This window comes from Phocoena sinus, chromosome 3 (genome assembly GCF_008692025.1).
Source record: "Phocoena sinus isolate mPhoSin1 chromosome 3, mPhoSin1.pri, whole genome shotgun sequence".
In the NCBI taxonomy this organism is placed as follows: Eukaryota; Metazoa; Chordata; class Mammalia; order Artiodactyla; family Phocoenidae; genus Phocoena; species Phocoena sinus.
Genome location: NC_045765.1, coordinates 55732634 through 55750031, shown reverse-complemented (window position 1 = coordinate 55750031; position 17398 = coordinate 55732634). Strand labels below are relative to the sequence as shown.

Sequence of the window (17398 nt, the reverse complement as noted above, 5' to 3'; positions counted from 1 at the left end):
AAATATAGGGAATTCCCTAGCGGCCCAGTGGTTAGGACTACACACAATTTCACTGCCAAGGGCCCGGGTTCAGTCTCTGGTTGGGGATACAAGCCATGTGGCATGGCCCAAAAAAACCAAATACAGGAGTATTTTAATTGCAACATACATTACCTACATTTTCAGGCAATACAGAACAAGTTTATTCTCCATTTGGATTAATTTGAAACTCTGAAATTTTCCTTTGGAAATATCTACATGTCATGTTTTTAAACTGTAATATTTCTAACACTTAGACTCTGTATAACTTTACTAATGAATAATCTCTATTTTAAAGGCCAAACGAGGCTACTTAGTGAATAGGACAGTTTTATTTTAAAGTTAATTTTCTGGTCTTTTTAAAGCTACCCAGAATGGAATCCTGACAATGATACAGGACACACAATGTAAGTTAAATTTTTTAAGCTATTGTTTGTAAAGGAGATCAATGTAAGGAATTCAGGTTAAACTTTTCAACATTTCATAAACAATATTTTCTTAATTTCTTTATTGAATATGAGAGTTTGGTAAAAGTCACTGTGGGTGAAAGAATTTCTAGAAACTATCTTATGTAGTAATTTTTATTTTACTGTTATAGATTTTTCCTTAGTTACTTCATACATAAATGCCCCCAAAGATTGGAATCATAGTCATACAAATGTTTTAGCAGTAAATCTTAGTTATTTCTGATGGACTTTATCATGCTTTGTATTTTATGTTTTCACATTATACTAGGGGTGATCCATTCATGTTGCAGCAATCTACAAACCCAGCACCAGGAATTCTGGGACCTCCGCCTCCCTCATTTCATCTTGGGGGACCAGCAGTTGGACCAAGAGGAAATCTGGGTGATTATAAAATTCATGTTACCTTTCCCTAAGAGCTTTTATCATAAAAATTAAATGCAGTGATGTTAGGCAGAAGAAGTGTCATATAACTATAACTCAGAAATAACATTGCATGAGAAGACATGTGGTACTCATATGATATTTGTAATATCCTTCATTTGTGTTTGAAAAATGTCTGTTTTTCAATTAAAATAGCCTGGTAGCGCAAGTATATTTATTACAAGACTGAAAAATATACTTTTTCCCTATAAAGGTGCTGGAAATGGAAACCTGCAAGGACCAAGACACATGCAAAAGGGCAGAGTGGTCAGTAATAAAGCTCTTGCTTTTACTGTTTTAGCTATTCGGGGGAATGTGATTTGACTTGAATCCTTGCTAATTGAATTTGTGTCATAGTCTTTATTAGGAAGATTGCTTTAGTTTGAAAATCATCAGGCTTTTATATATGACTCTGATAAGAATTAAAACTTTGTTTTCCTATGTCCATAGTCTAGAGATCTCACCTTGATTCAAAGTTAAGAACTTTGCTATCTAATTATTATGTACAAGGTAGTCAATTTAAATATCAGTGCAGATACTGTTTTCTGGAACTTTGAGATTTGCCCCAGTGACATATTTTAAATATTTAGTTTTTTCCGGTTGGCTGTAGATTATAAAAGTTTTAATATAATACATAACCTGTTTCGTATTGCTTCTAAAGAGACTTGTTTACTAACTTGATTTTTTCCTAATGGATAGGAAACTAGCCGAGTTGTTCACATCATGGATTTCCAGCGAGGGAAAAACTTGAGATATCAACTATTACAGCTGGTGGAACCATTTGGAGTTATTTCAAATCATCTGATTCTAAATAAAATTAATGAGGTATGAGTTAAGTGTAGTATTTATTGATCACTAAAATATTTCCTAAGGGGATTACATAGTTTTGTGTTAGAGCTTAAATCATCAATATGGAATGTAATATAGAGCAAAGGGCCAATAGTTGAACTAATCTGTAATAAATTCTAGTACTAATGGATTATTAGTAACTTTATAAATTGTGATTCTTAAGCAGTAACATTGTCATTATTACACTGCAGCTACTATAAGGGCTATATAAGAATAATTATTTGGAAAACTATTTCAAACTTTTACCCAAATGGCACCGAATTATTTCAGATTCAGTAGGCATAATAAATGATAGTTTTAATATCATGATGGTAATAAAATCTGAGGTGATTGTTAATAAATAGCAAATTAGCAATGCTGGGTTTCTTGTTTTGCTTTTAGATTCTTGAAAATGCTTTCTATTTAATGATTAAATATTTTTGGAAAGACTTGGGCAGTGTGGAATTTGGTTGGTTTGGGGAAATAATTTTTTTTGCCATTTTAGGCATTTATTGAAATGGCAACCACAGAAGATGCCCAGGCTGCAGTGGATTATTACACAACTACACCAGCATTAGTATTTGGCAAGCCAGTGAGAGTTCATTTATCCCAGAAGTATAAAAGAATAAAGGTAATATCTGTTTTTCCAGATTTGTATTACCAACCATTTGATACATCATTTTAATATTTACTAACTTACAGATATTTTAAATTGTTGCTAATATCTAGGATAATCTTAAGTATTAACTAATAATTACGGCATACCTACCAACGTTTGACTCCCCCTCCCTCTCTTTTTTTTCCCATTTATTAAAGAAACCTGAAGGGAAGCCAGACCAGAAGTTTGATCAAAAACAAGAGCTTGGACGTGTGATACATCTCAGCAATTTACCTCATTCTGGCTATTCTGACAGTGCTGTCCTCAAGCTTGCTGAGCCTTATGGGAAAATTAAGAATTATATACTGATGAGGATGAAAAGTCAGGTAATATACATGTTGAAGTTTTGAAAAATATTATTTCTCGGAGTGCGTTAAGTTTTTTGTTTCGTTTTGTTTTTTTAATATCCTCATTTGTAGTGAAGAAAGGGTGGGGAGGTAATTTGGCATCCAAGGTGGAGTGGTTCTTTAGCTTATTATAGATAAATTTTCTAGCCAAGTGGTAGTTTTTTAAAAGTCATAGTAGGTGAATTCTATCAAACATTTAGAGAAGAGCTAACACCGATCCTTCTTAAACTCTTCAAAAAATTGCAGAGGGAGGAACACTTCCAAATTTACTATCACCCTGATACCAAAACCAGACAAAGATACCACAAAAGAAGAAAATTACAGACCAATATCACTGATGAAAACAGATAGAAAAATCCTGAACAAAATACTAGCAAACAGAATCCAACAACATATTAAAAGGATCATACACTGTGATCAAATGGCATTTGTCCCAGGGATACAAGGATTCTTCAGTATACGCAAATCAATCGATGTGATACGCTATATTAACAAATTAAGGAATAAAAACCGTATGATCATCTCAGTAGATGCAGAAAAAGCTTTTGACAAAATTCAACACCCATTTATGGTAAAAACTCTCCAGAAAAATGGGCATAGAGGTAACCTTCTTCAACATAGTAAAGACCATATATGACAAACCCACAGCAAACATCATACTCAGTGGTGAAAAACTGAAAGCATTTCCACTAAGATCAGGAACAAGACAAGGATGTCCACCCTTGCCACTCAGCATAGTTTTGGAAGTCCTAGCCACAGCAATCAGAGAAGGAAAAGAAATAAAAGGAATCCAAATTGGAAAAGAAGAAGTAAAACTGTCACTGTTTGCAGGTGATGTGACATAATTTTCTCCTCTACATAAAAAATCCTGAAGATGCCACCAGAAAACTACTAGAAACTAATCAATGAATTTGGTAAGGTTGCAGGATACAAAATTAATGCACAGAAATCTCTGGCATTCCTATACACTAACAACGAAAGATCAGAAAGAGACATTAAGGAAACAATCACATTTAACATTGCAAGAAAAAGAATAAAATACCTAGGAATAAACCTACGTAAGGAGGTGAAAGACTTGTACTCAGAAAACTATACAACACTGATGAAAGAAATCAAAGATGACGTAAACAGATGGAGAAATACACCATGTTCTTGGATTGGAAGAATCAATATTGTAAAAATGACTGTACTACCCAAAGCAATCTACAGATTCAGTGCAATCCCTGTCAAAGTGCCAATGGCATTCTTCACAGAATTAGAACAAAAAACTTTGCAATTCGTAAGGAAGCACGGAAGACCCCAAATAGCCAAAGCAATCTTGAGAAAGAAAAACGGAGCTGGAGGAATCAGGCTCCCAGACTTCAAATTATACTACAAAGCTACAGTAATCAAGACAGTATGGTACTGGCATGAAAACAGAAATATAGATCAACAGTACAGGATAGAAAGCCCAGAGATAAACCCACACACATACGGTCACCTAATTTTCAACAAAGGAGGCAAGAACATACAAGGGAGAAAATACAGCCTCTTCAATAAGTGGTGCTGGGAAAACTGGACAGCTTCATGTAAAAGAATGAAATTAGAACGCTCCATAACACCATGCACAAAAATAAACTCAAAGTGGATTAAAGACCTAAATATAAGACCAGACACTATAAAACTCGTAAGAGGAAAACATATGCAGAACACTATGACATAAATCACAGCAAGATCTTTTTTGACCCCCTTCCTAGAGAAATGGAAGTAAAAACAAAAATAAACAAATGGGACCTAAGTAAACTTAAAAGCTTTTGCACAGCAAAGGAAACCATAAACAAGACGAAAAGACACCCCTCAGAATGGGAGAAAGTATTTGCAGATGAAACAATGGACAGAGGATTAATCTCCAAAATATACAAACAAGTCATGGAGCTCAATATCAAAAAAAACAATTCAATAAAAAATGGGCGGAAGACCTAAATAGATATTTCACCAAAGAAGACATACAGATGGCCAAGAGGTACATGAAAAGCTGCTCAACGTCACTAATTATTAGAGAAATGCGAATCAGAACTACAGTGAGGTATCACCTCATGCTGGTCAGAATGGCCATTATCAAAAAATCTAGGGCTTCCCTGGTGGCGCAGTGGTTGAGAGTCTGCCTGCCGATGCAAGGGACACGGGTTCGTGCCCTGGTCCAGGAAGATCCCACATGCCGCAGAGCGGCTAGGCCCGTGAGCCATGGCTGCTGAGCCTGCGCGTCCAGAGCCTGTGCTCCACAACGGGAGAGGCTGCAACAGTGAGAGGCCCGTGGAAAGGGTGTGAAAAGGGAACTCATCTGCACTGTTGGTGGGAATGTAAATTGATACAACCACTTTGGAGAACAGTATGAAGGTTCCTTAAAAAACTAAAATTAGAACTATCATATGACCCAGCAGTCCCACTACTGGGCATATACCCTAAGAAAACCATAATTCAAAGAGAGTCATGTACCACAGTGTTCACTGCAGCACTATTTACAATAGCTAGGACATGATCCAAATCTAAATGTCCATCGACAGATGAATGGATAAAGAAGATGTGGCACATACATACAGTGGAGTGTTAACCATAAGAAGAAACGAAATTGAGTTATTTGTAGTGAGTTGGATGAACCTAGAGTCTGTCATACAGAGTTAAGTAAGTCAGAAAGAAAAACGAATACCGTATGCTAACATATATATGGAATGAAAAACAAAAACGATGAACCTAGTGGCAGGGCAGGAATATAGACATAGAGAATGGACTTGAGGACATGGAGTGGGGAGGGGGGAAGCTGGGGTGAAGTGAGAGTAACATCGACGTATGTACACTACCGAATGTAAAATAGTTAGCTAGTGGGAGGCAGCAGCATAGCACAGGGTGATCAGCTCGGTGCCTTGAGATGACCTGGATTGGGATTGGGAGGGAGGCTCGAGAGGGAGGGGATATGGGGACATATGTATGCATATGGCTGATTCCCTTTGTTGTACAACAGAAACTAACACAGTATTGTGAAGCAGTTATACTCCAGTAAAGCTCTATTTAAAGATTAATTCTCAAAGTGCTTTAAGTTTTGTTTGTTTTTTGTTTAATATTCTCATTTGTGGTGAATAAATAAAGTGGAAAGTAAAGATCTTTTCTCTTGCTTGGTTAATAACACTATTTGTTTCCAGAGTTTGCTTCCAAAGATCTTCCTTTGTGTATATAGGTATACATTTTCCCCTTACTTCAAATGGGATTATATCATACTGTTGTTTTCCACAGTATATGATTCCATTGAGTAAGCTGTAATGAATTTAATTTCTTTAGTTGATGGATATTAGAGTTGCTAGTATTTTGGCTGTGCCATTAATGCTGCTGTGGACTTTGTGGCATGTGAATTTATGCATTTGATTGAAGGGTACAATTTCAGAATTGGAATTTTGGATCCTGATACTTGCTTTCTTTAGTTTGATGGTGTCAAATTGCTCTTCAAAAAATACTATTCATTTATAGTCACACCAGCATTGTCTGAGAGTGAGAGCTTTGCAAACACTGGATATTAAAGACTTTTCAAATTATGTGAGTTTAATGGATGGATTAAGTTATGTCATACTTGTATTTCATTTTTAAAATTCACAGTAAGGAGAGCATCTTTTTTTTCTTTTTCGTTAACCCTTTTGTAGCAACATGAGTTTATATCCTTCCAAACTTTTTAATTTTTTGTTATTTTCCTTAATGTATTGTGAGTGATATTTTCTAAGCTTAGTACTTTAATTACTTTTGCAAAAAGACTGCATACGGGTGGTTTAATATTTGTACAAGATACTTTGTAAATCTGACAAATTGCCCTTATTTCACTGGGTGATTTTTAACTCTTACTGCTATCTCTATACTAAAGATTAAATTCTCCTAACAGGTAGAAAAAAATAAGCTCTAAAATTCTGTACAATTCTCTGAAAAATAATGTCTTTGCTAATTTTTTTTTAGGCCTTTATTGAGATGGAGACCAGAGAAGATGCAATGGCAATGGTTGACCACTGTTTGAAAAAGGCCCTTTGGTTTCAAGGGAGATGTGTAAAAGTTGACCTGTCTGAAAAATATAAAAAATTGGTACTCAGGGTATGTAGTATTTGATTCTACTTCATTATAAAGCTTGTTTTCATGCTTTTCAAGCCATGACATTCTTATAAACATTTTTATATGCCAAGAATATAGGATAGATTTTATTTGAACAGAGTTCTGTTAATAAAGTGTTTATTATTCACTGCTCTATTGAAATGTTGATTGTAATGAATTGGTAACTATATTCAGCTTAAATTCTTAGGTATGGTTACAGAGATTGAATAAGCTTAGTTGATATATAAAGGACGGTCATAGTCATTAGTTAATTGGATAATTATACTACAAATTCTAATACATTTATTTAACGTCTGTAAAATTTTGTCTTTTAGATTCCCAACAGAGGCATTGACTTACTGAAAAAAGATAAGTCCCGGTAATTTCCCTTTGTGTGTGTGTCTGTGTCTTTGTGTACACTAGTATATTAAAAACTTTTGTTTTCCAGCTCAGGTGAATTAATTCAGATGTATCTTTTGGTTTCAGGAAAAGGTCTTACTCTCCAGATGGCAAAGAATCTCCAAGTGATAAGAAATCCAAAACTGATGGTTCCCAGAAGACTGAAAGTACCACCGAAGGTAAAGAACAAGAAGAGAAATCAGGAGAAGATGGTGAAAAAGATACAAAGGATGACCAGGCAGAACAAGAACCTAACATGCTTCTTGAATCTGAAGATGAGCTGCTTGTAGATGAAGAAGAAGCAGCAGCACTGCTAGAAAGTGGCAGTTCAGTGGGAGATGAGACAGATCTTGCTAATTTAGGGGATGTGGCATCTGATGGGAAAAAGGAACCTTCAGACAAAGTTGTGAAAAAAGACGCAAATGCGAGTGCTTCAGCAACTGCCAAGAAAAAGCTTAAAAAGGTAAAGGAAGATTATGTGTTGACCTGTTTTAGTAGAAAATGAGATCAGATAAACGTTTCAAATTATATATATTAGGGTCACAGTAAAGAGAAGTCACTTATATTAGGAAAAAATAGATACGAATAATAAAAACATTGAAATCTAAACTCTGCAATAAACAGATTAAATAGGACTAATTTTCAAAAGAAAAATGTCAGTTCACAAAGGGAACTTTTTAGTAATGAAGGAGAAAGACTTAAAACTACATATGATTCTGTTTTGTAGTGGTAGTGTGTAAGTAGTAGTAGGCAGCCTTTATGGTCCAGCTTGTTTTTTAAAAGATGGGGTATGAATTTTACAGTAACTTAACCAACCCAGGCCACTAAAAACCTTTTGTCAAAACTGGTTGAATTTGAAGAATTTTCCTATTAAAGAAATGTAACCTTGATTAGATATTTTAATAGGTTTTAAAACATTTTTTCTTAGAACACATGTCACATATAAGAGCATATAAGGCGAGTATCAATACAAAAATACGTACATGGTAAAAGAATAGTAACTCAAGAGACCCATGGTGTATTGACTACCTATGTTAAGGAGCCCCTTTGGAGCTCCTTAAGTTAAATGGGTCTTGAAATGAGATTTTTATAATCCTATTTCATTGGTTCCTTCTAAGCAGTACTCAGCTACTAGGAAACTAATACCTCCAGCTTTTGATGGCTTGGTCAAAAAAGTTAGTCTTGAGATTCTTTTTTTGGCTGCTATGTTTGCACTCTTAAGAGCTGATAATTATTGAGCGCTTGTTACATGCTGTAATTTTTCCTAAGCTCTGTGTGTGCTGATTAACTGATTCTTATAATCCTATGCCATAGATACTTTGTTATCCCCATTTCATGAATAAGCAGATCGAGATATGTTAAAATTGAGTAGATTGTGGTTATACTGCCTATAAGTGGCAGAGCCAAAATCTAAACCAAAGCAGTCATGCTCCAGAGCTTGATTTTTAAACCACAGTGCTATTTTTAGACTGAATGTTCTCTAAGCAAGGTTTATACCATAAGATACCTTCTTTGAAGGACATCTTTCAACTACCAAATCAGTTCTTCGATACATTCCCTAGCAGCAGAATAGTCTCAGAAAGTATGGAATATGCATGTCCTCATATTTATTTTCTGCTTGTATGAGGCAAGCCTTCGATTATTTAGTTTTAAAACAGGCTAAGGTGTTTTTGAAAGGTTAGTAATTTAGAGGGGAAAAAGGAAGAAGTCAGCTTTTTTTTTTTTGCTTTTCTTTTTCTTTTTCTTTTTTTTTTTTTTTTTTTTTGAGAAAATGAAGGCAAAGACGCTATCCCTTTCCCTTCAAGTAAAGCAAATGGAAGGGATGCTGCAGGATAATTGTTGCAGAGTAAATTTGTCTTTCTTAACAGCGTCGTTTCCCAGGGAGTATGGAAGGTTTTGTCACTCTAGATGAGGTTGGTGATGAGGAAGATTCGGAACTTCAGAAACTTCGTAAATCAGGCATGGCATTTAAATCTGGTGACAAAAATGATGATGGTTTGGTTGAAATTAAGGTGGACAAGATCGAGGAACTTGACCAAGAAAACGAAGCAGCGTTGGAAAATGGAATTAAAAATGAGGAAAATACAGAACCAGGTGCTGAATCTGCTGAGAATGCTGATGATCCCAACAAAGATACAAGTGAAAACGCAGATGGCCAAAGTGATGAAAACAAGGAGGACTATACAATCCCAGATGAGTATAGAATTGGACCGTATCAGCCCAATGTTCCTGTTGGTGAGATTTAAGGCTTTGTTCTTCCCCTCTCACCCTCCCCAAACTCTTACTAAATAAGATTTTTAAAATTGGTCTTACATAAGCTCTGATAACATTCTTAATTTACTTCTATGCAAAACAGTTTGTAAATCTTAATTGGAACATTCTGTTTTCCTCTTACCCATGTCTCCTGATTTTGTATTATCTTTTGTTACCATTCCATAATATGTTCTCTTTTCTCATAAAGTTTTCTGAGAATTTCACATTGCTTTTTGTTTTGTTTACCTTTTCTATTTCAATATTTTTAAGAGAACAATTAGGTGTGGGACCTTAAATATCAATTAAGTACAAACTACTAACAATGTCATGGTTTTTGTTTTGTTTTAGCTTAGGCTACATTAGACTTGTCACAAATGTTACCTCATTCAAATTATATTGACAGGAAAAAAAAGATTTGAGAACACTATTAAAGTCTTCAGTTTACTGAATTTGTAAGAATGTATGTTTGTGTTCTAGGTATAGACTATGTGATACCTAAAACAGGGTTTTACTGTAAGCTGTGTTCACTCTTTTATACAAATGAAGAAGTTGCAAAGAATACTCATTGCAGCAGCCTTCCTCATTATCAGAAATTAAAGGTAAGGCTATATCTAAAAGAGGAGAGTTCTTTAGTGAAAACTAGCAAATCATGTAAGTTTATGGAAAGTACTGTCTGTGGACCCAGCATGCTTTATCCTGGAAATAACATTCTTTATTGATGGGCCTTGAGCAGTTTAATGAATTCTAGAAACATCTGTTAATTAAGCCTCTTTCTAGAAAATACTCTTAACTAAGTGTTGATAATTGAGTAATTTCTAAATTTATAGTTCTAAATGTTATAAATTCTTTGGTATAGTTAAAGTTATTTGAGTATTCTCAAATGGTTGTTAGACTGTGATTTCTCTAATTTGGATATTGGAGGCCTGAAAGCCAGCTTTATAAAGTGCCATATCCCTTCATACTTAATGATTTTTACATTGACTTTAAATTATTATATATTAATAATGACACTTCAGTAAGTTTCATCATCAACAGGATATAAAGATAAAAGGATACATTAAAAAAGCACAACATGGTAAAGCATAACAAATTTGTTTGAATATTTTGAAGTTTGGTGTTTCAGTTAGTGGCTTAAGGACTAAGTATTAAAATAAATAATGGGGAAAAACTTGAAAGTAAGAGTTAAAGAATTCATAATTGTAGATAACACTGATTTATAAAGCAGAGCATTAAGAACAGTGGTTATTTTCAGTGGTAGCAGCAATTTAATATAAATATTTTGTCTGCTTGGCTTAGTGGAAGGGTCATTGAATAAATATATGTCATTTTAACTAAGTTCTTGGGGTGTAGCAGTACTTCTGTGTGGCTGTTATGGTCTTTGATCATCTCTGTAAGTTAGTCTTAATTGCACATTAAATAACTTTCATGTTTTACCGTTTTTCTCCTATGCCTTACTGTGGTGTCCAGTTTAGTTTCATACCTGCCTAATAAGAATAACTGGATCTTAAAAGTATTGATAAGGTTATAGTTAAATTAGACTCAAGTCCCTAAACATGGATAGAATATTTTGTTTTGGAGTTAATCCATTTGTTATGTTTCACTGCGGTGACTTAATCCTTGTAAAAAAATTTTTTCTATTTTCTTTTCAGAAATTTCTGAATAAATTGGCAGAAGAACGCAGGCAGAAGAAGGAAGCTTAAGATGGGCAAGAAGCTTAATGATTTCAAAGAAAATAATGGTTCTTTGTTTTTAAATGTTAACCTTTTTTAAATACAATACAGATAGTTAGAAAACTATTGTACTCTTTTGTTATAGTGGAAAAATAATAGACGTCTGTTCATGTGTTAAGTGTTATAGCAAAAATACATATACGGTTAAGTTAATGAAGAATTGTTTTTGTTTTATCAAAATGGTAACAGACAGAAATACTTGTTAGAGACTGACTTCATATGCTACTTAAGACACTTGCACCACTAAGAAAGATACGTAGAAACATTCAGAGAAGTGAAATTTAGTAGTTCCAAGCTTCAAAGAAATGTCAAAACTTTTGATTCCATTCAATAAAGAACAAAACCAATTGTATTTTTATTACTTTCATCTGAAACATTCCACATTTTAATCTGAGCCTTGCAGACTTTTCATTTGCAGTTCGAAGCATTTTTGGTTTTGTTTCAATTTTTGAGAACTTCATTAATGTGAGATTGGTAATTAAAATGCAGGTGCAGTTTTCTTTTAATGTCATGCTGTTTAGGTAATAAGAAATACTAAGTAATTGGCTTTAGATTTTGTAATTTTTTCCCTAAGTTCCTGCTAGATTTCGTATTCTAGTAGTCAATGTCTTTTTCAGTGAAATGTAAAAATATTCCCATTCTCTTTGACCAGTATTAATTTCTTGAGATATTGCTTGTCACTTGAATCCTGTAGCTGTCATACATCTGGTATAAGCACATTTGATTTTTGAAGTGTGTAGACCATCTCTTCATATTTTCAAGATGTAATTTTACATTTCTGCATTTTAAAAACAGTTTGGCCATAATCTTAGATGCACGCTTCTAATTCATATACTGCATATGTGACCTTTGTGAACAGAAATTTGCATGTATAATCTGTGTTTACTTGTAACTTTCTGGTTATATACTGCTTATATCTGTGGATTCAAGTTTCTGAAGTGAGTACCAATAAAAAAAAAAAACCTAGGCCATGTTCATTGGTTATACATGTTTGAAATGTTAACCAATATATTTGTCAGTTGTGGTTTTTATTCACTGTTACACTTTTTGCATGCTTTAACAAATTATTACATTTTTAATTTAGAGTGTTCTAAAGACTGCTACTAAAGATCTGAGTTTTAAAGCTTTTAGTGCTGGTGGATTTCTTGTTCCTGTTACATAACTGAAAATGGGACTCTTCATAGTTTTTGGGTTTTGGTTTTTTCTTCATAGTTTTTTAAGACCTTGCAGTTTTAAGACGTTAACGGGTGAGGAAATGGTAAAAGCTCATGTTTAGACATGTCTAAGTATTTAACGATAAAATTGGAAGTAACATGGAATAACAAGAATTGGTTTTTACCAGCCTTTCAAAGTTGCTGGGATTATAGGTATAAGAAATTATTGTCAAACAAATTTTTAATTAAAAAAAATAAGAATTTAAGGGATTCTCTTTGAAACTCTTAGGTCCAAGTGTATTAAAGGATATATATCAAATAGTTGAAAGAAATATTATGATCTACCACTGAGGGGCAGATGACACTTTTTAAAATGTAACATGCACAAAAAATCCTTGCCAGTTTACTTCTGTAGTTTTAATTTTGGCCTTTACTAATTACCCGCTTTTGTTTAACTCCAACTTTAACTAACAGCAGCTACACAAAGCATTTTGTGTACACAAATCAAGGAATCCCTTGATTGTTTTCTGTCAATGATAACTTTTTTCATAGATCCTACTTTGTTAGATATACCAAGTTGGAGAAAAGAATGTTTAATATCTTCATTTGATAGCATTTGAAAGCAGAAATTCTCATAAATTGCTAGTGATTAATAAATTTGTAACAGCTATTTCCCAGATTACAGCAAACCTTTATTTAAGAGGAATGTTTCCACTTCACCCAGCTATAAACTTGAAAATTTTCCCACCACCATTTTAGTTTTTAGTTTAATCTGCTGTTAATCCTGGGTAAAGGAAACTTTTTTTTTTTTTTTTTGCGGTATGCGGGCCTCTCACTGTTGTGGCCTCTCCCGTTGCGGAGCACAGGCTCCGGAAACGCAGGCTCAGCGGCCGTGGCTCACGGGCCTAGCCGCTCTGCGGCATGTGGGATCTTCCCGGTCCAGGGCACAAACCTGTGTCCCTTGCATCGGCAGGCGGACTCTCAACCACTGCGCCACCAGGGCAGCCCAAAGGGAACTTTTGTAAACACCTTCATGTTTGTTTTAGTTTTCTTTTAACCGATTGTTGATAAATTTGGCATATGAGAGTGACCCTGGTAGGGCTTGAGTTGGCTAGCTGTAGTATTGTGTATCTTAAAAATAATTTTATTTAAGATTTTATTAATGAGGAAGGTGAATTTCTGGCTATAGAGTACACCAGGAAGTACCTCCTCTAGAAAATGGTATGATTGCAAGGACCTTTTAAAGGTTATATCCTTCCTCTGAATTCTTTTACCCCTTAGGGTGATGGGGACAAGTAAAAGGATGTATACCCTATTAAGTATTATGGTGGCATTAAGTTTATAAAAGGGGAAGGGTTCACATATTTATGCCTCACCTTGTTCGCAGTGCGTTTTTGGTGGCTTTGACCTGTAAAAACATCATGAATAAAAATTATGACAAAAGAGGCTCACGGTATGTAGTAGAAATCTGTAGAAACACCACAGATTATATTTTTAAATCAAATTAGTAACAAAATTGGTATAGACAGTTTGGTTAGGATAATATGCACTAGGGCTAGGAGTGAGTAGCTGTGTACTCTTCTTTATTGGTCTCCATCACAGAAAATGGCCTAGGATAGCTGAAAGCTCAAAGTGTTGAATGGTTATGCATTTGAGATTATATTCCCTTGACAAGGACCTTGAGCTGTTTGTTGAGCTGGAGTGCCTCTCCAGTCTGATGCAGGTCCTTTGACTGTCGTGGGAAAGATCAAGATTCTTATCCAACATGGTATGTAAACAAAATGGTTCTGTGAATTCTTTTCCTTTAGTGGTTCTCAAATGTTAGCATGCATCAGAATTACCCGGAAGCTTCATTTAAACATTGCTGGGCCCTGTTCTTAGAATTTCTGATTTGCTAGGTGTAGGGTGGGTATTAATAATTATCCATCTTTCAAGTTACCAGGTGATGTTGATGTCAAGGATAGAGGCCACACTTTGATTGGTTTACCTGTAGCTGAAGTGTTACTGCTAGGCAGTTGTAATCAAACACCTGGTTTAGATAACTGTTGCTTGAAGTACTGGTTTTGCTACTATTAAAAACTAAAAATAAGGAGAAGGCTGGAAAATAATCATTATTTGGGGGCACTCGCAAAGCATTTTTTAAAGAGTCGTTAATGGGAGACACCCATTTCAGAGCCCTAGATACTGCTTTCCCAAGTCAACCCTTTGTCTTGCTTGGAACATTAATAAAATCTTGAACAGCTAATTTACTGAAGTTTCAAGTGAATGGCAAAATGGAAGTAGGTACCTCTCATCACTCCATGTATAATTTGCTGAATTATAAACTTTATAGTTGACACAGGCTAGAGCTCAATTAAGGTACTAGTTAATTTGGAAAAGTTCTGAGGGAGAGGACTGTCAGGTAATGATTAATTTTTAAAAGGCTATATTAATACTTTTAAAAGGCTTTATCTTAAGACTTGTCTTTATCTTAAGACTTTAGCCCTGGCCTTCCCTTGAAGTAGTTCTTGCCTTAGATTTATAATTTCCATAAGTTTCAGAATTCTGCAAAGCCACATGTACAGTAGAGAATGGGAAAATTGAAAGGCAGTATGTTACATGTAGTAGAGAAATGTCAAACGTATCCATGCCAATAGCATTTGTATTGCTGCCATTAGATACAAGTTTAATGATCTTTGAACCATCTTGTCATTGTGCTTCATACATGGCAGCATTGATGTATTGGTTCTGAGGACCTGATCCAAATGGATATACCAAGAGCAGCAGGAATGTCCTACCTTTGACAAGGACAAAATACTGAAGTTTCAGTCATTGCAGCTGACTATCAAAAGTAGGGCCAATTTCTATTTGCTCTATTAGCAACCTTGCTAGGGTTGTTAAGTCACAGCTACTTCCTTGGCAGCTACCAACTATGTTCTTGATATATGTCCCCCCCCCCCTTTTTTTCCTACACTTTGTATCAAGTTAAGCCCTAGTTCATGCTCTGTGTGCACACTCTTTTGTGGTATGAAAACCTGTGGAAAGGAATTGGAGTTTTAAATGATTCTTGGTGTAATGGATGGTGAAACTTTAGTGAAGACCTAACTGATTTTCCTGATGGTGGCTGCTTCTGCTCGCAAGTACAAGGTGTGTTTCTGACCCATCTCATTTTAAGTAGCTGGGCTGTGCAAAACCAGCAAGGATGGGCTTGGCTCAGACTGGAAAAGAGGAATTTTTTCTTCCTCTTATCACCCTTCTGCAAAAACCTTTGCTTATTTTACATTTACAACTTTATACAAATTTGATCCTCTTTTTAGGACAGTTTTTTTTTTTTTTTTTGCGGTACGCGGGCCTCTCACTGTTGTGGTCTCTCCCGTTGCGGAGCACAGGCTCAGGACGCGCAGGCTCAGCGGCCATGGCTCACGGGCCTAGCCGCTCCGCGGCATGTGGGATCTTCCCGGACCGGGGCGCGAACCCGTGTCCCCTGCATGGACAGGTGGACTCTCAACCACTGTGCCACCAGGGAAGCCCATAGGACAGTTTTTTTTTTTAATACACAAAACTTACCATCTTAGCCTTTTTTTTGGGGGGGGGGGTAGGTAGGAAGTGGATTTATTTAGAGAGAAACACACTCCACAGAGTGTGGGCCATCTCAGGAGAGAAAGGCCAGCCATTTTTTAATAACTTGCTTTATTCTGTTAATACCATAATTCACTTAACCAATTCCCTATTGATAGGCTTTTCAGTTTCTTGGTTGTTTATAACAGCTATGAATATCCTTACGTATCTATATATATGTCCGATTTCTTCCCCATACGTGGAGTGTTTGAGTCAGAGGATTTACACGTTCTACATTTTGACAATTCGGGGAGAGTGGGAACCTGTTCATAGCCATCCTACGCCTTCATAACCATCCTCTCCTGATTCCTACTTCACCTTCCATCTCAAGTTAGAATTGTTAGTGCCTGAGACGGTTGAATGTCTGCAGCATTTTAAAACTGCACCTCTGATGGTTCCATTGCAGTGTCTTTCCTCATCATTGGCAAACTTATTAGCCTTTATTGTTGTGATAGTGTTTTCCATTCATAGACCATCATCACCACCATCCAGGCATAGCATAAAATCATGACAGTACCCTGGGCCCATCAGGCTTTCTCAGCCACAATGGTGAACTCACGGTGAGCTGGGAATTGAGATCTATAGCCCCTTTGTGTGAGAAAAACAACATAAGCCTTTGAATGGTTCAGATTAAAATAAGCCAGGATTTAGCAAAGATTATTTTTCAACATAACTTACATAGGTTGTGTTAATAAGTTCCATTTATCTCCATGATTAGCTTTTAAGATTGCCAGAGTCGGGGCTTCCCTGGTGGCGCAGTGGTTGAGAGTCCGCCTGCCGATGCAGGGGACACGGGTTCGTGCCCCGGTCTGGGAAGATTCCACATGCCGCGGAGCGGCTGGGTCCGTGAGCCCTGGCCGCTGAGCCTGCGCGTCCGGAGCCTGTGCTCCGCAATGGGAGAGGCCGCAGCGGTGAGAGACCCGCGTACCGCAAAAAAAAAAAAAAAAGATTGCCAGAGTCATCTACAGATTAAACTACCTATTTTGATTTTGTTCTCCCTCCTGTTCATGCCTCTTCTAGCCTCGAGTTGATAGTTCCAGGTTTCTTGAATGAATCATGCTCCACAGACCAGTAAAACAGCACCATCTTTCCAGAGCTGTTGGCTCAGCAGGCTTAAGAAAGCCAAGCCCTTCCAGTTTAGGATACAGATCTGCAAATGTGGCCAAAGTGGTTGACCAAGGGACAACTGCCAAACTTTCTTTGGAGCTTTGACTCAAAGCAGTTTTGTTTTTTTTTTTTTTGCGGTACGCGGTACTGCATCGGCAGGCGGACTCAACCACTGCGCCACCAGGGAAGCCCCAAAGCAGATTTTTAATGCGTGAAATGGCCCTAGAGAGAAGCCCTCGCTTGGATTCAGGAGTTTCATGGAGGGAACTTTTTTTTCTTTAGTTTTAGCAGTTATAAAAGCTTGTGGTTTTTTAAAGAT

General features: G+C 36.0%; 1 protein-coding gene across 7 annotated transcripts in view; it reads left to right on the top strand.

Annotated features, from left to right (window-relative positions):
* The window catches only part of MATR3 (matrin 3), a 48371-nt gene extending 36143 nt beyond the window's left edge, over positions 1-12228 (top strand). For 5 of the 7 annotated variants that reach the window (XM_032627587.1, XM_032627588.1, XM_032627593.1 and 2 more), the window contains 12 exons: positions 384-425; positions 754-866; positions 1120-1172; positions 1605-1730; positions 2239-2364; positions 2550-2717; positions 6711-6842; positions 7175-7218; positions 7326-7701; positions 9251-9473; positions 9969-10090; positions 11141-12228. In XM_032627587.1, the coding sequence (XP_032483478.1) occupies positions 384-425; positions 754-866; positions 1120-1172; positions 1605-1730; positions 2239-2364; positions 2550-2717; positions 6711-6842; positions 7175-7218; positions 7326-7701; positions 9251-9473; positions 9969-10090; positions 11141-11191 (1576 nt within the window). In that variant the 3' untranslated portion in view covers positions 11192-12228. Of the gene's footprint in view, positions 1-383; positions 426-753; positions 867-1119; positions 1173-1604; positions 1731-2238; positions 2365-2549; positions 2718-6710; positions 6843-7174; positions 7219-7325; positions 7702-9106; positions 9474-9968; positions 10091-11140 lie in introns of all 7 variants that reach the window. The other 2 variants (XM_032627586.1, XM_032627590.1) reach the window with 2 other exon arrangements.
* The last annotated feature ends 5170 nt before the right edge of the window (positions 12229-17398 follow it).